At 51.8% G+C, this 22,625-nt stretch overlaps 1 protein-coding gene across 3 annotated transcripts in view; it reads left to right on the plus strand.

The window, feature by feature from the left end:
• DHX34 (DExH-box helicase 34) overlaps positions 1 to 8,867 on the plus strand; it is a 32,717-nt gene extending 23,850 nt beyond the window's left edge. For 2 of the 3 annotated variants that reach the window (XM_044930787.1, XM_006067449.3), the window contains exons 10-17: positions 1,903 to 2,145; positions 2,340 to 2,513; positions 2,853 to 2,970; positions 5,101 to 5,207; positions 6,013 to 6,297; positions 7,370 to 7,546; positions 7,760 to 7,898; positions 8,596 to 8,867. In XM_044930787.1, coding sequence (XP_044786722.1) covers positions 1,903 to 2,145; positions 2,340 to 2,513; positions 2,853 to 2,970; positions 5,101 to 5,207; positions 6,013 to 6,297; positions 7,370 to 7,546; positions 7,760 to 7,898; positions 8,596 to 8,729 — 1,377 coding nt within the window. In that variant the 3' untranslated portion in view covers positions 8,730 to 8,867. The remainder of the gene's footprint in view (positions 1 to 1,902; positions 2,146 to 2,339; positions 2,514 to 2,852; positions 2,971 to 5,100; positions 5,208 to 6,012; positions 6,298 to 7,369; positions 7,547 to 7,759; positions 7,899 to 8,595) is intronic. The other variant, XM_025269394.2, reaches the window with a different exon arrangement.
• The last annotated feature ends 13,758 nt before the right edge of the window (positions 8,868 to 22,625 follow it).

Consider the following 22,625-nt stretch of genomic DNA (forward strand, 5'->3'; position numbering starts at 1 on the left):
GAAGCGAAAAACAGCCCTGCCTCCAGCATTCCTGTGAGGACTAAATGAGTTAATACGTTGCGGTTTTTCTTTGTCTACTTCATTCATTTATTTGGGCTGTGCTGGGTCTTCCTTGCTGAGTGCAGGCTTTCTCTAGTTGCTGCGAGCGGGGCTGCTCTCTAGTTGCGGTGCTCGGGCCTCACTGCCGGGGCTTCACTTGTGGAGCACAGGCTCTCGGGTGGGGGAGCTTCAGGAGCTGTGGCGCTGGACTTAGTTACTCTGCAGCGTGTGGGATCTTCCCGGACCAGGGAGCGAGCTGATGTCCCCTGCATCGCACGGTGGATTTGTAACCACTGGACCACCAGGGAAGCCCTGCGATTTTTATTGTTATTATTAAGATGTGGTTCTGCAGGTGGTTTGTGTCCTTAATATTCCATGGGCATCTTTCCCTTCAAGCACAAAAAAGCTCTGGTGCTGGCGAATTCTAGCCCCCTGTTGTGTGGCATGCCACGGAATGAAAATAAAACAGCCTCTGAGGTAGCCGTTCCCCTTGGCTGCAGACCTTGGAGTATGCAGTCATCACCAAGGCCTCCCGTGCGTTACTGGGTCCCCACGTTCAGACATCCCCTTCGTACTTGACATCATCTCTCAACGTCTCTGACTTTCTAAAGAGTGGTGGTGCAACGTTTGTTGGGCCCCAGATGCTGAGGAACAGAAAAGTGGGGGTGCTTTTCCTTCTCTCTCTCTGTGTGTCCCATCAGATATCTTGCCTCTTCTCATTGGTTGGGGCTCAGTGGGAAACAGAGGGTCAATCCAGTAGGGTCCCTGGGAGGCTGTTTCTGGAGGCGTGGGCAGGAGGTCTCTCAGGGGCGTTGGAATCACAGGGAGGGTCCATGATTTCTAGATTCCACACCCCACTGCCTCCCACCCACTCCTCGGAGATTCCGATTCAGTTATTCTGGGTGGGGCGCAGGTCTTGGCATTTCTTTTTATAAGTAATTTATTTATTTATTTTTGACTGTGCAGGGTCTTCATTGCTGCATGGGCTTTTCTCTAGTTGCGGCGAGTGGGGGCTGCTCTCTAGTCGCGGCGTGCAGACTTCTCATTGCAGTGGCTTCTCCTGCTGCAGAGCGCGGGCTCTAGGATGTATGGGCTCAGTAACTGAGGCTCTCGGGCTCTAGAGCACAGGCTCAGTAGTGGTGGTGCAGAGGCTTAGTTGCTCCGAGGCATGTGGGACCTTCCCGGACCAGGGATCGAACCTGAGTCTCCTGTTTTGGCAGCCGGGTTCTTTGCCACTGAGCCACCAGGGAAGCCCCAGTATTTGTGACAACTTTCCAGATGATCCCAGATGCTGCTGCTGCTACTGGCCAAGGCACCACACTCCGAGAAGCATTTTAGTGTAGGAACCTCATGGGGCTGGTGCAGGCCTGGAGGGGCAGGTGGGCCTGTAACCAGAGCCCAGGGACAGCTAGGTAGAGAGGGCGTGTGACCTGAGCCCCCAGGGAGGACCCTGAATGGTAATGGTCGCCCAGCCTGGTCTCCTCCCTCCTGTCCCCTGGCCTGGGTGTTCCGTTGGCCAGCAATGAAGACAGTTCTCTTTTCTAGAACAGTTACATGCCCAGCACCATGTAAAGAGTTGTTGTCTTTAGTTCCCTGACCAGGGACCAAACTTGGGCCCTGGCAGTGAAAGTGCCAAGTCCTAACCACTGGACCACCAAGGAATTCCCAGAGAGTGGTTCTCATATAGCCCCTTTCAGCCCCAGCTGGGAGTTCCCAGGAGGGTCCCCGTTTGTCATTTGAGGACAATGGTGGCTGTAAGAGTGAGGTCACGTGCCAGCCAGCTGCAGGCCCCCAACAGGAAGGTGCATCTGGGCCCAGAGTGCACCTGACTGTGTCCCTCACTCGGGCTCCATCCACCCCCAGGAGCTGTTGGAGGACCACGGGCTGCTGGCCGGGGCCCGGGCCCCGCAGCCGGGAGACAGCTATAGTCGGCTGCAGCAGCGGCGGGAGCGCCAGGCGCTCTACCAGCTGAAGCGCCGGCACGAGGAGGGCACGGGGCGCAAGCGCAAAGTGCTGCGAGTCCAGGACGACCAGGACGGCTGGTCCAGCGATGAGGACCGGGGTGGCTCAGCCTCCCAGGGGGCCGGCGACAGCGTGGACATCCAGGTAGGGCGCCATGGGGCAGTCTGGGGCCTGGGGCAGTGGGGATGGCATTTATCAGAGCGGGGACTCCTCATCTCAGGAGGTAGGTTTCTGTGGACAGGTGTCTACCGGACCCCTGGGATCCCCAGACTCCAGTACCAACCCCTTGGGCAATGGGGAGGGCCTCAGGAACCCACCTTCCCCTGTGTTTCCCCCAGGACGTGAAGTTTAAGCTCCGGCACAATCTGGAGCAGTTGCACGCAGCCGCCAGCTCGGCCCAGGCCCTGACTCGGGACCAGATGGCCCTGCTCAAGCTGGTGCTGGGCCGGGGCCTCTACCCGCAGCTCGCCGTCCCCGACCCGTTCAACAGCGGCCGCAAGGACTCGGACCAGGTGTGTCTCTTTCCCATCTGTGTCTTGTCATCTGTCGTCCCTTCCCAGCGCCTGCTCTGTGCCGGGGTTACAGCAGTGACCGAGGCAGCCCTGGCCCCGTCCTCGTGGGGTGCAGTCTAATGATGGGGGCAGGGGAGAGACTCGTGCCCAGACAGTGACCCAGAGTGGGATGGGGACCCAGGGGCTGAGGGAACAGGGGGACCTGATCAGCATGGGAGGGAATCAGGGCGGGCTTCCTGGAGGAGGGAGTTTTGAGTTGAGATGAGGAGGAGGGAACCTGGCAGTGGGAAGAGCAGGTCTGAGCCTCCGTCCCCTGGCATCCGCCTTCCACTCCTCCAGATCTTCCACACCCAGACCAAGCAGGGCGTTGTGCTGCACCCCACCTGCGTCTTCGCCAACAGCCCCGAGGTGCTGCACGCGCAGGAGCAGGCGGCCAGGGGCAGCGATGGGAGCCGAGGTACTGGGAGCCCAGGCGGGGCTGGGGAGAGGCCTGCCGCTGGGGGTGTGGGGGGCACAGTGATCTTGGGGTGCTGCTTGCCGTCAGGGATTACCCCCTCTCACCTCCCACACTCCGCCTTCCCTGGGACTGCTGACCTGAGGCTTGCAGGTCCCAAGAGCCACCACCCCTGGCTGGGTGGCCTTGGGGGCCCACCCCTCTCCCTGCTGAGCCTCGCCCTCCCCATGCGGTGCTGGCTGCCCGGAGCCCGTCCCAAGGCCTGAGGTTTGCGCCATTAGAGCAGCGCCTGCCAGGAGAGAAGTCAAGGGAGCTCCGTGAACCTCGGGGCTTGGTCCTTCTCAGGGCGGGTGGTCCCCCAGCCCCAGTGTCCAGGCAGCTGCATTCGGTCTACCTTCCAGTGGGATCCAGGCCAAAAGGTGGCCTCTGCTGAGGCTGCACTCAGGCCAGGCCAGTCTGCAGGGGGCGCCCTTCCCTGGGTGCAGGCCATGCAGTCGGGTGGGGGCTTCACGCCTTCAGCGTTGTGTGCTTTGAGCCCTGAAACACAACTCATCCTTCTCTTGTTTGTAAAGAGAGTAACACACTGCGTTAAAATGGCAAATACTAACCCCACAAGATAAAGTGTATGATTTTAAACACCAAAGATAGAATTTGAAATTTTCTCGCTAATCTTTTTCTTTGTAAAAAAAATGTATTTATTCTTTATGAAGGAGAATTGCTTTATAGTATCGTGTTAGTTTCTGCCATACATCGACACGACATTTTTTTTTTTAATGTTTATTTATTTGTTTGACTGCACTGGGTCTTAGTTGAGGCATTCGCACTCTTAGTTGGGCCATGTGGGATCCATTTCCCTGACCAGGGATCGAACCTGGGCCCCCTGCATTGGGAGCTCAGACCTTTAGCCATTGGACCATGAGGGAAGTCCCTCTAATCTTTAAGTTGTGTAAATTCCTAGTCAATTTATCCTCTTCCTATTATAGTAAGTTCCCTGCATATGAACAAGTTCCGTTCCAAGAACATGTTCTTAAGTCCTATTTGTTTATAGGTCTTAACACAGCTAGGACCCATTTAACACAATCAGTTATGTGGTACTGTAATAGGTTTATAATATGTTCACATCTTTGAAAGTTTGCAACGTGGAGGTTTATATGTAGGGGACTTACTGTACATTGTTTTTCTCCTTTTTATTTATTTTATTTTTGGCTGTGCTGGGTCTTTGTTGCTGCACGGGCTTTTCTCTAGTTGTGGTGCGCAGGCTTCTCGTTGCGGCTCCCAGCCTCTAGAGCACAGGCTCAGTAGTTGTGGTACATGGGCTTAGTAGCTCTGGAGACATGTGGGATCTTACTGGATCAGAGAGCAAACCCATGTCTCCTGCCTTGGCAAGTGGATTGTTTACCCCTGAGCCACCAGAAAATCCCGTTTTTCTCCTTTTTGAAAACATTTGGAAAGTTCCAGGTATCTTTTAAGTAGAGAGACTGTGATGAACCCTCTGTGACCTTACCCAGCTGCAGCTGTCAGGATTTTCCATCCTTGTTTATCCTGTCTCCTTGACTTTTTTCCCCTGTCTTTGCTGGAGCATGTTAAAGCAGGTCCCGGACATCTTACCAGTTAGTAATGATAATAAAAATCCTATTCATAAGGGCTGTTATTTTGTATCACCACAGTGCTGTCATCCATCAGCCCTAACAAAATTAGCAACAATTCTTAATATCACTGAATAGCCGAAATCACATTCAGCTTGGCGGAGTGTTTAAGAACATGCCACACACATTTTATCCTTAGGCATGTTCTTTGTGTGGCTGTTTGAATGGGGCTTCCCTGGTGGCTCAGATGGTAAAGAATCTGCCTGCAGTGCAGGAGACCCGGGTTTGATCCCTGGGTCGGGAAGATCCCCTGGAGAAGGGCATGGCTACCCACTCCAGTATTCTTGCCTGGGAAATCCCACAGGCAGAGGAGCCTGGCGGGCAGCAGTCCATGGGGTCGCAAAAAGTCAGACACAACTGTAGTGACTAACACTTCACTTCACTTGAATAGTGGGAGGGGGACAGACCGCCCCTGGGGGGATTGACGGGTGTGTGTGTGGGGGTGGGGTGGGGAGAGGATGCTGAGCTGTCCCCTTGACCCTCTCAGACGACAGGGACAAGATGAGCAGCAAGCACCAGCTTGTCACCTTCGTCTCCCTCCTGGAGACCAACAAACCATACCTGGTAAACTGTGTCCGCATCCCTGCTCTACAGGTGGGTCCCGCCCCAGCCTCCCCGCCTCCCTTCCAACTGCCGGGTGCCATGGCTGTGTTCCTCGGGGCAGGGGGCCCCCGGGCGTGGGGGTGGGCCTGGAGGAGCGTCTTCCCCCAGGCTGGCTGCTGTCTCCTCCTCCTGGTATCCATTCATTACTGGCCGAGCGCCTGCCTGGTGCCAGCGCTTGGGGAAGACACACGAGGCGGGACCCGGTCCCTGCGCCCCCAGAGCTCACATCTAGCTGGGAAGGGCGGGCAGTAGCAATAAACGCAGTGCAGCACTGAATGATAGAGCAGAGCGCGAAAAGAACAGGGTAAAAGGACTGGGGAGGGGAGAGGTTCTAGCATGGAATTAGGCCATCTGGGTGGGCCTCATTGAGAAGGTGCAGTCAGCAAAGGCCTGAAGGTGGGAGGGCTGTAGGGCTCTCTGGGGGAAGAGCGACCATGGCAGAGGGAAGAGCAAGTGCAAAGGCCCTGGGGCACCACGTGCAGGGTGTGAACAGGGAACAGCTGGAGCAGAGTCAGGGTAGGGGAGAGAGGCTGAGGTGAGGTCAGGGAGGCAGGTGAGACCAGATTTCCCTCCTCCCTACCACCAGAGGGTTCTGAGCAGAGCTGGATCAGGGACTGACACGGGGCAGAGTCCGCGAGCCCAGCGAGGAGCTGACTGCAATCACAGGACAGGAGCGGATGGTGGTGGGGACCGAGGATGGGCTGGGTGAATGGGGGGTGGGCAGGAGCCCAGGCAGGTGGGCGCCACTCTAAGATGCTTGTCCACTGCTTCCTGTCTGCTGCCCCCTCTCTTCCAGTCCCTCCTGCTGTTCAGCCGGTCCCTGGACACCAACGGTGACTGCTCCCGCCTGGTGGCTGATGGCTGGCTGGAGCTCCAGCTTGCAGACACTGAGAGTGCTGTCCGGCTCCTGGCGGCTTCCCTGCGGCTCCGGGCCCACTGGGAAAGCGCCCTAGACCGGCAGCTGGCCCACCAGGCCCGGCGGCGGCTGGAGGACGAAGAGGAGGAGGAGGAGGAAGCCCCCGTCAACCACCAGGAGGTGGCGGCCCTGAGCAGGGAGCTGCTGCAGTTCACGACATCCAAGGTACCCGCCTCCTGGGCACCTGCCCCCTTGGCTGGAGGGGCCGTCAGCCACAGGGATGAAGGCTCTAGAGGGCCCTGGCTTCCAGCTCATCAAGACGCCCACATTTGGGGTTTTTCAAACCAGAGAGGTTGATGACAAGCTCAAGGTCACATAGCTGGTAAGGGTGAACCCAAGATTTGACCCCAGGAGCCACCCCCTTAACCTCTGCAGCCCTCATTCAACAGATGTGTATTAATACCTGCTGCATCGGGGTGCTGCTGCTGCTGCTAAGTCACTTCAGTCGTGTCCGACTCTGTGCGACCCCATAGACGGCAGCCCACCAGGCTCCCCCATCCCTGGGATTCTCCAGGCAAGAACACTGGAGTGGGTTGCCATTTCCTTCTCCAATGCATGAAAGTGAAAAGTGAAAGTGAAGTCGCTCAGTCATGTCTGACTCTTTTGAGACCCCATGGACTGCAGCCCACCAGGCTCCTCCGTCCATGGGATTTTCCAGGCAAGAGTACTGGAGTGGATTGCCATTGCCTTCTCTGCATCTGGGGTGCAGGTTACCCCTTGGTAGCAGTTAAGGGCGTGCGAGATATGAGAGAGAAGCTATGAGGTACATGGAAGACAGATGTTCACTGAAGACAGATGGGAAGAATTGGACAGAGAGCATGCTTGGAACCGAACCCCCACTTCTTTATGTGGTGTGTGGGTTGAGAATTGCTTCTGATTCTACTACACATGGATGTGGTGGGACCCAGAGGACCGGAGAAAGGGGAATGGGCTGACATGCCAGAAAAGGGGCAAGGTGGCCACACTTGAGGGTCAGACTTGAGGTCTGAATGTGTTCCCACAAGGGATGAGGAGGGAAAGGGCCTGGGGAGAGCAGGTAAGGGAGCATTCTAGACAAGCCTTTGGTCATGAGTATCTTAAACCAGGGTGTGAGTGGCTTAAGCAATTGGCCCCCTTAACTGCAAAGTCCAGGGGTGGACTTCAGGCACAGCTGGATCCAGCTGCTCCCATTATGTTTACCTATCTCCTGTCTGCTGATAGAGTCTGTCTGCTCTATCTTCTGTCTCTCTTTGCTCAGGTTTCCTACAGCCTCCGGCGGCTCACAGGGCTGGAAGCCCAGAACCTCTATGTGGGACCCCAGACCATCACAGCTGCCCCCAGTCTCCCTGGCCTCTTTGGCAACTCTACCCCGTCCCCCCACCCCACCAAAGGGGGCTACGCAGTCACTGACTTCCTTACCTACAACTGCCTCACGGTGAGCACAGACGCGCACCTTGGCCCCTCGTCCTCCTGCCCCTGAGAGTGGGATTTTAGAGATTCCCCCCAGCACCCCCAACCACATTCCAGCTTAGTCCAGAGATGCAGTTTCAGAAAGGGCCTGCCAGCCCCGAGGGCTTCTGGGAAGGTCCCAGGCTGGCGGTGGGGAGCGGGGCAGGGAGCCAAGTCCTGACACAACCCGCTGTCACAGAGCGACGCGGACCTGTACAGCGACTGTCTCCGCACTTTCTGGACCTGCCCACACTGCGGCCTGCACATGCCCCTGACGCCCCTGGAGCGCATCGCCCATGAGAACACCTGCCCCGAGGCCCCACAGTGCGGCCCCCCAGGTGAGGCTGAGGCAGGGCCCGGATGCCTGTGTCTGCCCAGCTGTCCGTCCGGCCTGGGGTTCTTTCCGTGCATCTGGGCGTTTGCGCCACACTCCGGGGATCCACGACCTCAACCCTCTGCCTGGCTAGTGGCTGGTGCCACGATGGGCTTTGTCACTGAGACCCAGAGCCTGGGACATGGAGGGCCTGGAGCCACCTCATTCGCGTGTCTCTGTCTGTCTCTGGTCTCTGCCGCCGCCTCTTTGACCCGCCTCTGCTTTTCTGTCTCTCTGTTTCTCTTTTTCTCTGTTGTCCCCGAGCTGTTTCTGCCTCAGCCACATCCATCCTGTTGTAACCCAGAGAACGCCACAGTGGGCAGACCTGGGCAGAGTCTGCTGTGGTACATCCCACGCCACACATTGGCGCTCACAGGAGATGGCTGCGGGGCCATGTGGTCCCACCTCAGGGCTCTCTTTGTCTCTTCCAGTCTCTGTGTCTCCACTTGTGTTTTTCTCTGTCTCTCTCACCCCATGGGGACACAGAGTAAAGACTTGCCTCTGTGTGTGTGTGTTAATCAAGGAAGGCTTCCTGGAGGAGGCAGAGCTGGAGTTCTGCAGAGGCCAGGAGAGAGCCTGAGCCACAGAGGTTCCCGGTATTTGGGTGGGAATGAGAGCACGCAGTGGAGCACTACCCCCAACCCCCTTCTCCTCTCCCCTAGGGGCTGAGGAAGCTGCCCCCGAGCCCCTCCAGAAGACATCTGCCCTGCAGAAGCCCTATCACTGCGAGGCCTGCCAGAAGGACTTTCTGTTCACGCCCACGGAAATCCTGCGGCACCGGAGGCAGCACGTGTGAACCCAGCCCAGCTGGGCCTGGACCAGGGCCAAGGCCAGGACTGCCGCCCTCGCCCCCAGCCTAGGCTCGGAACTGTGGTCTGGGCCCAGCCCCGAGGTGGAGGGAGCATAAATACATGAATAAACTCTCACTGATGGACTCGGGTCTGTAAGCCTGCCCATCCATAAAGTGCGCTTCCCAGGTGGCGCAGTGGTAAAGAACCCGCCTGCCAATGCAAGACACGCAGGAGAGGCGGGTTGGATCCCTGGGTCGGGAAGATCCCCTGGAGAAGGAAATGGCAACCCACTCCAGTATATATGCCTGGAGAATCCCCATGGACAGAGGAGCCTGGCAGGCTATAGTCCATGGGGTCACATAGACGTGACTGAGCACGTGTGCACACATATCCAGAAATCAGCAACCGTCTCTGCTGGTCCTCCCTGTGGCCTGACTCTTATCCCTCCTGTTGCAGCGGCCACCTGATGTGTCCTGGGGTAGATCCCGGAAGTTGAGGATGAGCAGGGACCTCAGATTCCAGGTCCAGGGTCTGATCGCCCCTGGCGACTGCTCTCTCTGAGTCTGTCCTCACAGCCTCTGCTTTCCGTCAAACTCAGAGATCCCGGCCTGGCCCATTCACGTGTGCGGCTTTGGGAGCTGGGTAAGGTGGGGTCAGTGTTCTGTGGGCCCACGGGCTGCCTGGTCACGGGGGCCATTCTGCTGTGCTGTCTGTGGGCAGTTCTCGGTCGTCCCCCTCGGGCTCCCCAACCACGTCTCCCCCACGGACGTGAAAAGGAGAGGGAATGCTGTGAACAACGAACGGTGCAATTAAATTCTGCAACTCAAGTTTGAAATCTGGGCAAGGCAGGATGGATGTGGTCAAGACAGAGATCATCGTGGGGTAGAGGAAAGAACAAGAGACCCAGCAAGAAAGAAACAGAGACAAACTACCTGAGCTCAAGAAGAAATAGATAAACGGCACAATGCTGTGTATCTGTTGGGTTGGCAAAAAAAATCATTTGGGTTTTTCATAGCAGCCTACGGAAAAACTCAAACTTTTTGGCCAACTTAATACTAAGGCAATTTAATTCGTAGTTAGAGATGCAGAGGACAGACTTGGATGGGTTCACTGGTGACCTCCAGCAGACAGGGACTAAAGGCATGACACTCAATAGTGGCTCGTTCACAGTGTGGAGGAAGACGCCTCTGGGCCACAGAACCAGACTCAGAACCCCTTCTTCGAGCTTTGGCAATTCAGTCAGCCACAGATAAAAAAAACAGTACTACATCGTGGCCAGGGGGCATTTACTCTAGCGAAACAAAGTTGATTTAACATTTGAAAGTCAGTTAATGTGATTCACCCCATTAAAAACAGAAAAGGCATTTGACAGATTTCAACACTTAAGGCCTTGGATAAAGCTCCCTAACTTCTCTGCTCCAGCGTTCTTTTTCTCTGACAAATGAATGCAGCTAAACTATTTTTCTCACAGGTTCATTTTGATACAGAAGTCCTGGACTTAAGTTTAATAAATAAATATAAAAATAAAATTAATAATTAAATCATTAATAATATAATAAAAATTAAAGTGCAAGTAATAAAATGGTAATTGAACTAAATCAAAATTAGAAAACTGCCCTACAAAAGATACTAAGACAAATAACAAAAAATACAAAGGCAAGTGTAGACTTGGAGAAATATATGACAAATATGTCATATAATTAACTGTACATATTACATACATATAGAAACTATGTTATACAAAAAATTCAATAAGACAACTGCTTTATAAGTGGCAAATACTGAATATAAACCCCAAAAATAGAAAAACATGGTTAATAAGCCCATGAAAAAAGACTTGCCATCATTAGCTGTCAGGGAAATGTGATTAAAACCACAATAAATATCACAATAACGCTCATTAGAATGGCTAACATGAAAAACCCAGTGCTAAGTCTGCATGTGGCACAAGCAGAGTTCCCACATGTTGCTGGTGGGAGCGTTAATTGGTAAAACGACGGGGAAAAAAAATCAAGAATCTCCTAAAATTGAACCTGGGCACGTCCTCTATGACCTGGCAGTTCCACTTGTAAAACACACACTCCGCAGAAGCGCACAAGTGTGTTGTGTATTGGCAATAGCGTTATTTGTAACTGGAACCCCGCCAAATGCCTATGGAGAAAAGAAGAGTTAAGTAAATCGTGATCAATTCTTAGAACAGAAGGGCCTAAACCACAGCTCCATGCAACCTAATGGGGGTTGGGGACGGGGCGGGGCAGCAGCAACCAGGCTGCTGGAGGGGGCGCTCAAGGTTTATTTCTTGGTCTGGGTGCTGGTGGCACAGGTAGGCTTCATTTTCTGGGAAAATTCACCAACCAAAGATGCATGCACGTTTCCGTATATCATGCTTCAAGAGCAAATTTTTAAAGGTTGGTGAATGAATGCCTGTCAACTTTGCATTTTGAAAGATCCTGCTACACTGAAGTTGTACAAATTCCCCTCAAAGAAGATGAAAGCACCCATTTCCCTAACAGCCTCGCCAGCACTTAATCCAGCTCAGTCTGGGTCACCTATCAGAATAGACATGTTTCCCTGGGGAACTAATGGATAGTAAGAGCCTCTGGAACTGTTAAGGAAGGGCCATAGAATTCACCGTTGAGGACCTGTGACCCCATTCTGATAGACGCTCTTACGGCCATCTCTGGGCGTTTAGAGTTTCCTCCCTTCTTTCACATATTTTAAAATCTGGTAGAATGTATTTTATTTTAATTTTTGGTTGGACCGGGTCTTCCTTGCTTGCATGGGGGCTACTCTTCATTGCATTATGCCTGCTTCTCATTGCCACGGCTTCTCTTATTGCAGAGAACGGACTCCAGAGCTCAGGCTCAGTACTTGTGACCCACAGGTTTAGTTTCTCCGTGGCATGTGGAATCTTCCCAGACCAGGGATCAACACACATCCCCTGCATTGGCAGGCAGATTCTTATCCACTGCGCCACCAGGGAAATCCCTATTTCTCTAGTTTCAATACCTTGAGTTGGGAAGTCATTTTCAGGGGCCATAACAGAAAAGGGATAGAGACAATAAAGGAAATGTTTTGAGGGGGTAAAGTCATCATAAAGCCAAAAGACAAGCAGCAGACTGGGAGAGGTGTTTGTAACATCTATGATGAATTGAAGCTTAAGGTCTAGAATATATAAAGAGCTGCTACAAACCAATAAGAAAATGACAAAGAGCCTAGGAAGGACAGAGTCAAAAGATTTGAGTCCACACAGAAGAGGAAATAGAAATGGCCCAGAACAGTGTACAAAGATGCTAAGATTCACTCTCAATTAGGGAAAATAAGAATGATTAATTCAGTACAGCCTGTTTGGAAGGACATTCGAGAGAATCTATCAAATGACCTGTAAAAATGCCTCTTCCCTTGGACTAGTGATTCCACCTCCAGGAAGTTATCCTATAGATACACATATGTCTGGAAATGACATATGGTCAAGGATATTCATGCCAGCTTTATTTATAGGAGCAAAAGATGGGAAACAGCTTAAATGTCTCTCCATATGAAACTGCTTAAATATTAATAAAACCCACCCAATGTAATGGACCACTATGCAGACATGCCAAACAAAAGCAGGCTTTGTACTGACACAAAAAATATCTCCAAGTTATACTAAGTGAAAGCGAGCAAGTTACAGAACCATGTGTCAGATGATCCCATTTTTTGAAAAGTGGAAACATTTTGTGTGCGTGCTGGCTTGGTCCTGTCCAACTGTTGGCGACCCCATGGCCTGCCAGGCTCTGCTGTTCATTGGATTCTCCAAACAAGAATACTGGAGCAGTTGCCATTTCTTCCTCCAGGGGATCTTCTCAACCCAGGCATCAAACCCACATCTATTATGTCTCCTACATTGGTAGGCGGATTCTTTACCCCGAGCCACCCACCCACCCGGGAAGCCCTTTGCAAACGCGGAAGCCCTTTGTTTGCATTTGCTCACGTAACTGAATAGCATTACACACCAGCTGTAACAGATTCACAGCAAACTTAACTAATGGTCATCTCTGCAAAGGGGAGGGAGGGAGAGGAGGGGAGGGGAGGCAGGAAAGAGAGGTTTTCTATGTATTGAGGTCCAGTTTACATACAATAAAATGTCAGTTCATTTTGGCAAACACACCTGTGTAACCACCATCCCAATCAAGACAGGACATTTTCAACACTCCAGAAAGTTCCATGGTTCCTGCCTCTTATGGTCAGTGTCTCATGCCAGCCTCAGCCCCAGGCTGATCTTTTCTCTGTCACCATTTATTAGATTTCTCTTTTCTAGAATTTCACATAAATGGAGTCATACAGCATGTCCTTTCTGTGGTATTCCATTGTCGGAATATGCCACAGCCTCTTCATTCTCTAAATGTTTGGGTTATGTCCAGTGGGGAGGTACTATTTATGAAATAAAGTTGCTATGAATGTTCATATGTAAGGTTTCATGTGGACCTGATTTCATTTCTCTTAGGTAAACACTTAATGACCGGAATTGCTGCCTTAAGTAATTGCTACACTTAAGGTGAGTGTATGTTTATGTTTAAAAGAAACCACTAAACAGTTTTCAAAGTGGTTCATCCATTTACCTTCTCTCTCACAGTATGAGTGTTCCAGTAGATCCACATTGTGGTTTTTAATTTGCATTTCTCTGTTCCCTGATGACAAATGATGACGTGGGGCATCTTTTCATGTTGGATATTTGGATCATCTCTTTTGTGGAGCACCCATTTATGTGTTAGGTCTATTTTCTGTTGGGTTGTCTTTTTTCCCCCCTCGTTTGCAGAGGTTCTTTAGGTAGTCTGGATACAAATGTGTGTTGAATGTCTGTACTTACCAATGTCTTTTTATTTGTGGTTTGCCTTTCTATTTTAACGATGTCTGTTGAAGAGCAGAAGTTATTCATCTTAACATACTTCAGTTTGTCCAATCTTCCTGTACGATTAGTGTTTCTGTGTCCTGTTAAAGATATCCCACAACTATTTACTGAGCACGTATTATGTCCCGGGCTGGAGAAAGAAATGGCAACCCACTCCAGTATTCTTGCCTGGAGAATCCCAGGGATGGAGGAGCTTGGTAGGCGGCTGTCTATGGGGTCGCACAGAGTCGGACACGACTGAAGCGACTTAGCAGGAGCAGCAGCAGCAACTGCTCTAGGAATCTGAACGGGAAGTCTAAACTCGGCTCTTAGGAAGCTTTCCGCCGCCAACACTTGCACGCATGCGCAGACTGCGTGACGCGATTCTGTGCTGCCTGCTTCGGCTATTTCTCTAGAGGGGAATTTACTGTGATGCTAGTACCATCCGAGGCCTCAGGACCCTTACTTGTTCAGATCTTTTGCAAGATCCTGCACCTTATGCTTTGGTAGTTCTATATTTTTCCAAAATAGGGCGCCCCAAATCGTATGAACCTCAGGCCCCATAAAACCTGGATCTACCTCATTATGACAGAAAATTCAAAGCCACAAAGACTCTCATCAGTTGAGTGATGGCTGAGTAAATTTCACCCTGGAGTTCTCCTTGGTTGTAGAAAAAGCAAAGTCTTCACTCAGGGTAGAATCATGGACTCAGCATGGACTAAGGGGACTCACCTGGTGGTCCAGTGGCTAAGACTCAGAGCTCCCAATGTAGGGGCCCTGGGTTCGATCCCTGGTCAGGGAACTAGGTCCCACTTGCCACAAACAACTATGAGTTTGCATACCACAACTAAAGATCCCACGTGCCACAACTAATACTCGGTGGCACTAATACTAGCCAAAGTAAAGAAATAAAAATAAGTATTAGAAAAAAGAAAATGGACTCAGGAGCCAGATGATCTAGAGTCAAATCCTAGCCTTGCTACATACTTGCTGTGCAACCTTGGACAGGTTACCCAACCTCTCTGGGCATCAGCTGCTCCATCTGCAAAATGGAAGGTAATGAGAAAATCTTTCTTGCTGGATTGTTTCAAAGATTAAGTGCATCCGAAAAGATTAAGTGAATCCATATATGTTATATAAAATGCTTAGAACAGGGCCTGGCACATAGTAAGCATTATTTGGGTGTTTGCAATCACACCAAAGTGCATGCAACTTCACCTGGAAATTGGAGAGAAAAACAGATGGTTCAAAGAGCTTCCCAGGTGTCCCTAGTGGTAAAGAGCCCACCTGCCAATGCAGGAGACGTAAGAAACAATGATTTGATCCCTGGGTTGGGAAGATCTCTGGAGGAGGGCATGGCCACCCACTCCAGTGTTCTTGCCTGGAGAATCAATGGACAGAGGAGCCTGGTGGGCTACAGTCCATGGGGTCACAAAGATTTGGACATGACTGAAACGACTTAGCATGCATGCTTGGGCACAGATGGTTCAAAGGAGAGGACATTCTGCAATCGGTGCTCAAGACTTCTGACAAATGCTCTTAACTTTTGACCCAGTGCTTGTACTCTTGGGAATGTACCCTAAGGAAATGGCCAGGAGTTTGGGGAAAAGCATAAGGAAGAGGCAAGTGCAAGGCAGGTCCATCAGAGAACTGTATAGGACAGAGGGAATCATGGTCATGGTCGTGGGGGAGGGAGGCCTCTGTGTCCACTAACCCAGGGGTCAGACGCACCTGTAGTAACTGGAGAGTGTCTGTGTTTGGATGCTTTGTGCAGAAAGCATATAGGCTCTGCCTCCATTCACGATGGGACTCATCGAACTAACCTCATGCTCAAAGCCTCTTGGGTGTGGCATTCCAGAGGACTTTTTTCCCCTTCTTATCACTTTTTCCAGCTTTTCTAAATTTTATATAATGGAGAAAACTTAAAAAAAAGAATTTCCGCAAAAAAAGAATATGCAAAGATGTTTGCTATTATGCTATTGGAAGAAAAAAAGACCAGAAACAGCCCAGAAGTGGAATAGGAAATAGGCTTTTTAACAATCATTAGAATGGCACACCAAACAAAGTGATATTTCACAGCTTCCAGCAAATTTAATTTAGAAAGAATTTAGAATGACCTGGAGAAATACTCATGATTAGCTACAGAGAAGAATTAAATGAAGAGGACACACGATGACACCCAGTAAAACCTTTGGGCTCACATAGAAGACTCACAACATGTCCTCTTCTCCCAGGGTCCCCCCTACACACACACACACACACACACTCTCACAACTGCTTTGGTCAAGGTCAGTGGTGACCTCAGTGGTTAGTCTTTGGTCTTCATCTAGGTCGTCCTCATCTTAATAATAATCAGCAGCCAATGGCTCACTCCTTTTTTCCCAGGACTAACCTCCTTTTCGGAGAAGGCAATGGCACCCCACTCCAGTACTCTTGCCTGGAAAATCCATGGAGGAGGAGCCTGGTAGGCTGCAGTCCATGGGGTCGCTAAGAGTTGGACACGACTGAGTGACTTCATTTTCACTTTTCACTTTCATGCATTGGAGAAGGAAATGGCAACCCACTCCAGTGTTCTTGCCTGGAGAATCCCAGGGATGGGGGAGCCTGGTGGGCTGCCGTCTATGGGGTCACACAGAGTCGGACACAACTGAAGCGACTTGGCAGCAGCAGTAGCAGCAACCTCTTTTTCCCACCCCCAATGCCAAAGCAACCACCTTCTCTAGGAGCAAGTGAGTTCTGCCATTTCCCCACCTGCCACAAGTCAAGGGTTCAGCACTTTATCTTCCGATGCCATGTAGAAATTGGGTGGTGCTCTCACTTCTAAAAAGTCTGGCCCTGGGACTTCCCTGGTGGTACAGTACTGAACACTCCACACTCCCAACACAGGGGACCTGGGCTCAATCCCTGATTGGGGAGCTAGATCGCACATGCTGCAATTAGAGAAGGCTGTGCATCACAAAAAAAGATTGGCCCTATTTCCCCAGATCCTTTCCCCACGTCCCTGCCCTGGCCTATCACCCCCAAAACCCACAGGAGAAGCATTCCTTGTCTCACCCAGCTTCTGCTGATTTGCTGGCAATCTTTGGCATTCCTTGGCTTGTATCTACACCACTGCGGTCCTCCGTCTTCACGTGACTGTCTTTTCCTTCTGGAGTGTCTGTCCGTGTCCAAATGTTCCCTTTTAATAAGCAACATTTTTATAAGGATCATAATAGCAGTCATGTTGGATTAAGGCCCACCCCCCATGACCTCATCTGAACTTGACCATCTGCTAAGACTCTCTTTCTAAATGAGGTCACGTTCACAGGTGAGGATTTCAGTGTATCTCTTTGGGGGACAGAATTCCACTCATAACACCCCCCAGTCCACTTGCCACGTGGCCGCCTGAGGGGCAAAGCGCAAACCCAATTCTGTCCTTCGTCTGCTCTACATTCTTCCAAGACAATGGCGTCTTATCAGCCACGAGCCGGAGGAACCTTGAAAATACTATGCTGAGTGAAAGAAGGGAGACTCAAAAGCCTTCATGTAGTATAATTTCATGTATAATCAAAAGATTCACATTTATTATGTTTTGCTTAGTAAGAAATGTCCAGAACAGGCAAATCCATCGAGTCAGAGAAGGGATCGTTGGTTGACTGGGACTGGGCGTTGGGATGGGGAATCGAAAGTGAGTGCTAAGTGGTTGAGAGTTCATTTAGGGAGTGATGAAAATGTTCTAGAATCGACTGTGGTGAGGGAAGCACAACTCTGTGAAGACACCAAAGGCACTGAACTATACACTTTCAATCGGTGAATTTTATAGCATGTGAATTATATCTCAATAAAGCCACCCAGGTGGCGCTAGTGGTAAAGAACCCGCCTGCCAATGCAGGAGACATAACAAACGTGGGTTCGAGCCCTGGGTCGGAAAGATCCCCTGGAAAAGGGCATGGCAATCCACTCTGGTATTCTTGCCTGGAGAATCCTATGGACAGAGGAGCCTGGTGGGCTACAGTTCGTAGGGTCGCAAAGAGTCGGACACGATTGAAGCGACTTAGCAGGCACAAGTCGGCTATCTTTCTGGCTCCCCAGCGCCCTCTGGAGGAAGCCCGGGCTCATTGCCTGGTCCTACATTCTAGTGCGTTCGCGCAGGACGACCCCACACTGCTGTGGACACGAAACTCACAAGAGGCTACAAAGCCACGCACAGAGAGAGATTGCTGTGTACAAGGAGGTCCCCAGTTATAAAGACTCGCTTGGCCACAGGATCCCACCCAGACACATCCCCGACACAGCTATGGACCATACCAGGTAGCCCCGTGACCTCGTCCACCATCCCAGTCAGACACCAAGGTGGGCATTCTGCCAGCTGTTGAGAATGTGTATCTCAATTGTGCATTCCAGAATCAGGCAAGTTTTCACACGATGGGTTCGGGGATGCCCTGGGCCATGGTGAGACACATCTGAGCAGAATAAAAACTGATCACCTGAAATCCACGAGGCCCCTCTAACTGATGGCCCTGGTGACATTTGAGGTCTTCAGAAATCAGCGTTAGCTCAGATACCAGTGTCTGAAAGTCCCTGAAGGTCTGATTATTTCTTTTCCCCCAATGCACAGTGACCCTGGTCAAAGGCTGTAAGTCCCTTTTGGGAAAACTGGTAAAAAGATTACCAGTATGAATTTGGGTCAGAGTACTGGGGTCCTTCCTTGAGGGGTCCTGGTCTCTCCTCATTCAAGGAGTCCTGTATCTGTGACCTGGGGATTGATGGAGGAGCTGTGATTATCCGGTTTTAGGATTCAGGTTTGACTTTGTTTCACTAGACCCAGAACTCTTCCACGCATACAGACCAAGTAAGAACTTAGTGGACAGGGTATCTATTTTCCCCTTAAGAGTGTCAAAATCAACTACCAGGGCCTCTTCTGATCGCTGTTTGCGGGGCTGTCCCTCGTGGTGGCCACGCCCACACGCGGTGGTCACGCCCACCCGGCCTTCGGCTGCTCGGTGCCAGGTCTTGGTCCCAGCCTCCCGGATCCGATGATTCCCCACTGCATTTAAGTTGCCCAGTTCAGAGGCGGCCACCATGAGGTCTGGTCTGCAGAGAAGAGCTGCGGTGGGGACACAGCCAAGGCTATGGACACACGCAAGGTGGTCCCCAGTTACAAAGACCCACCGTGCCCCACAGTCCACCCAGAGGCTCGTAGTCATGGACACACGCTCACACGGAGGCATACAACCTATATCGAGGGACAGCGTGACAGCCACAGCCATCACGCAGCCCTTCGTCAATGACATACATCCCTTTCAGGAACAGGCTCGGCGGCGGACGCAGTCCTGGTGGCAGAGCCATTACACCAGCAGCCGCGCACACACACACACACACACACACACCACCACCCGACCTACTACCACCCGGCATGCAGGCCACGCCGTAGACCCGTTAGAGTCCCCACCTCCCTGGGCCCGCCCACTCAGCAACACCCACCCACTGCACAGCCTGCCCCAGAAAGCAGTTCAGCTGGTTCCTCTCCCCAGGCAGTGGGGGAGGTATTTTTAGTTACAATTAACCTTCCGTCCAATTTCTCTTCTTCCTCATGGCACATTCAATTGGTTTAATTAGAGAGGATTAAATGAAAGGTATTTCCAGTCGGTGCTGGAGAAGGTGGGGGAGGGGGAGAGAGGAGCGTCCCTTCCCCCACTTGCCAACCCCCCAAGCTGCCCCCTCGCCAGCCAGGCCAGGTCACACCAGTGTGAGAGCTTCCCCTCGGGGTTGCTCTCAGCTTGGCCCAGCCCTGTCCCCTCCCTCTAATCCTCCTGTGTATGTGTGTGTGTGTGTGTGTGTGTGTGCGTGTGTGTTCAGACAGGACTTCTCAGACTCTTGGCGATCCTATGGGCCAGGCTCCTCTGTCCATGGGATTCTTCAGCCAATACTACTGGAGTGTGTAGCCATTTCCTTCTCCAGGGGGTCTTCCCAACACAGGGATCAAACCCAAGTCTCCTGCATTGCAGGCAGAGTCTTTACCATCTGAGCCACCAGGGAAGCCACTGGAAGTCCTTCTTGCTGTCTAGCTCGCATCCATCCCATTTCAGTCCCTGAAAGTTTGGGGAGAGACAAACTCTAATCACAGTCACTGGAACAATATCTGACTCAGAAAGCAGTTTGTGGTAGGCCCTTTAAAAATCATGGATTCTTAGAATTAGTATTATTTTTTTTAATGAGAGGCAGTGAAGCAAGTGGTTAATGCACAGGCTTCTGAGCTGCCAGACTATGCTGGTTAGAATGGCAACCTCCACTCTCCAGCTCTGTGACTCCGGGTGAACGATTTCACCTCTCTGGGCCTCAGTTTCTTCATCTGGGAAATGGGGTCAGTGATCACACCTCCTCCTGGGGTTTAGTGTAAGAGTTTACTGAGTTGGTAGATAAAAAGCTCCTAGAACAGTCTTTGGTTGTTTTAGTAGCTCAGTCATGTTCTTTGGAAGGAATGATGCTAAAGCTGAAACTCCAGTACTTTGGCCTGATGCTGGGAGGGATTGGGGGCAAGAGGAGAAGGGGACGACAGAGGATGAGATGGCTGGATGGCATCACTGACTCGATGGACATGAGTCTGAGTGAACTCCGGGAGTTGGTGATGGACAGGGAGTCCTGGCGTGCTGCGATTCATGGGGTCGCAAAGAGTCGGACACGACTGAGCGACTGAACTGAACTGAACTGACATGTCCAATTCTTTGTGACCACATGGACTGTAGCCCTCCACGCTCCTCTGTCCATGGGATTTCCCAGGCAAGAATACTGGAGTGAGTTGCCATTTCCTTCTCCAAGGGATCTTTCCAACCCAGGGATCAAATCTGCGTCTCCTACATTGCAAGCAATTTCAGGTAAATAAATGAATGAAAGAAGTGTTGGCACTCCACATCCCTACCCTGCTCTGCTTCTTAAGATACCCTCAGCTTCTAACAGACTAAATGATGTGTTCATCATGGGTCTTCCTCACTAGGATGTCGACCTCCGCCCCAGGGCAGGGTCTCTGCTTTGTTCACTGATGAGCAGAGGGTGAGTGCCCAGGATATGCCTGTGGCCAGGAGGAATGAATGATGAGGAAAAGCAGCTGAGTCTCAGAACTACAGAATTGCTTTCTCTGCTCTCCACCTGTTTCCCCAGGCACCTGCTGGGTGTAAGGTGCTATCTGATGCTCCAGGTCACTGCAGTGACGGAGAAAAACAAGTTCCTGCCTTCTGGAAGGGCTGAGATTCCAGCCAATAAGTGTTAGTCACGCAGTCGTCAATGACTCTTTACGACCCCATAGGCTGTAGCTGGCCAGGTTCTTCTGTCCATGGGATTCTCCAGGCAAGAATACTGGGGTGGGTTGCCATTCCCTTCTCCAGGGGGTCTTCCTGACCCAGGGATTGAACCCAGGTCTCCTGCATTGCAAGCAGATTCTTTACCATCTGAGCCACCAGGGAAGCCCCCAAGGAGATGGGCAAATAGGTGATGGAGAAAGTTCCAGGGAGGGGCTGACAGTGGTCAGGGAAGGAGGTGGTGAGAGAGAGTGGTGAATGGAAGGGGATCCTTTGCTTTGGCTGTTCCTGTGTCTTCACAGAGGTGACCTGTGAGCCAGGAGGGTGTCCCAGGCACAGGGAAGAGCCAGGACAGATGTCCCAAAGGGGGACAGAGTTGGTCATTCACCACAAACAAGGTCCAGACCTAAGCATCTTAGAACCCACACTGGTGTCTTGGGAACAAATGCAGGACCATCTGACCCCAGAGTCAATAGCAACTGATGTTCAGATGAAGTGGGCTCCCAGGTGGCGCTAGTGGAAGAACCCGCCTGCCAATGCAGGAGGTATAAGAGATGCAGGTTTGATCCCTGGGTCAGGAAGATCCCCTGGAGCAGCGCATGGCAACCCACTCCAGTATTCTTGCCTGGAGAATTCCACGGACAGGGAGCCTGGAGGGCTACAGTCTATAGCATTGCAAAAGAGTTGGACACGACTGAAGCACGTTTGGATGAGGCACGTTTGACCCATGACCACCTCATCTGGGGCCGAGTGGCTCTCCCTGGAGCTGGGCAGCGAGTGGGCAGAAGACATCTGCTGAGCGAATGAATGAATGAATGAACAAAGTCTCCTTTTACAGTCTTAGGATTTGGGTCTCCTGGGTCATGAAACCAGGCCCAGGAACTCTGCCAGGCCCCTTCACACCAGTCATCTCAGGCCTAACGCAGCCTTGGACAGAGAAGACCCAGGGCCCCAAGCCTCAGTTTCCTTGTTTGCACAGGGCAGCTTCTTAGGAGATGTGTGGGTGGGTGGTGGGGGGGGTGGCGCTTGAAGGAGGCTGTGAGGGTCTCGACGTGTCTCCAAGCCTGTCTGAGATGTCCGAGTGTGTGTTGCATGGCTGGTAAGTATCAGAGTGGGGATTTGAACCCAGAAATGGTGGGCTGGAGTCTGGATTCATGACCTCCCTGCTGTCTGGCTGTTTCCGAGGAGAGTTCTGGGCAAATCTGTTTCTGGAACTTTGGGTCACCAGTGAAGCCCCCTGCTTGACTGTGTATGTGTCAGCCTCTGTCGCAGTCCTGTGGGCACCCTGCACACGGGTGTGACATGCTGGGAGTCTGGGAGAGTGCGAACACTGGTGTGTGTGAGCACAAATGTGAACGAACTTGTGTGTGTGTGAGTGGGAGCTTTGTGGTGTGAGTGTGTGTGTAAAAACCCACATGTAGGTGGCTGATCTGTGGCTGTTCCTTGAGTTCCCCCAGCACACATGTGTGTGTGTTTCCACATCTCTCTGCATGTTTCTGAATGTACTCGACCCCCAAGGGGGTGGGTGAGCAGGCAGATGCCCCTCCTCCTAGGGAGACAGGTCATCGAAACACAGAAAGGAGGCAGAGGGCTCAGAGCAGGGGCTTGGGGTGGGGAGACAGAAACTGAAAAAGATGGAGAGAGAGCAAAACAGAGTGGGAGGAACAGAGCTAGCGTGGCGCCCGCCTCGTCTGTCTTCTCTGGGGAGGCAGCTCTAGTAAGCCGAGAGCACCAGCTGGCTCAGTCTGCCGGTCAGC

This window comes from Bubalus bubalis, chromosome 18, assembly GCF_019923935.1.
Source record: "Bubalus bubalis isolate 160015118507 breed Murrah chromosome 18, NDDB_SH_1, whole genome shotgun sequence".
Taxonomy (NCBI): domain Eukaryota; kingdom Metazoa; phylum Chordata; class Mammalia; order Artiodactyla; family Bovidae; genus Bubalus; species Bubalus bubalis.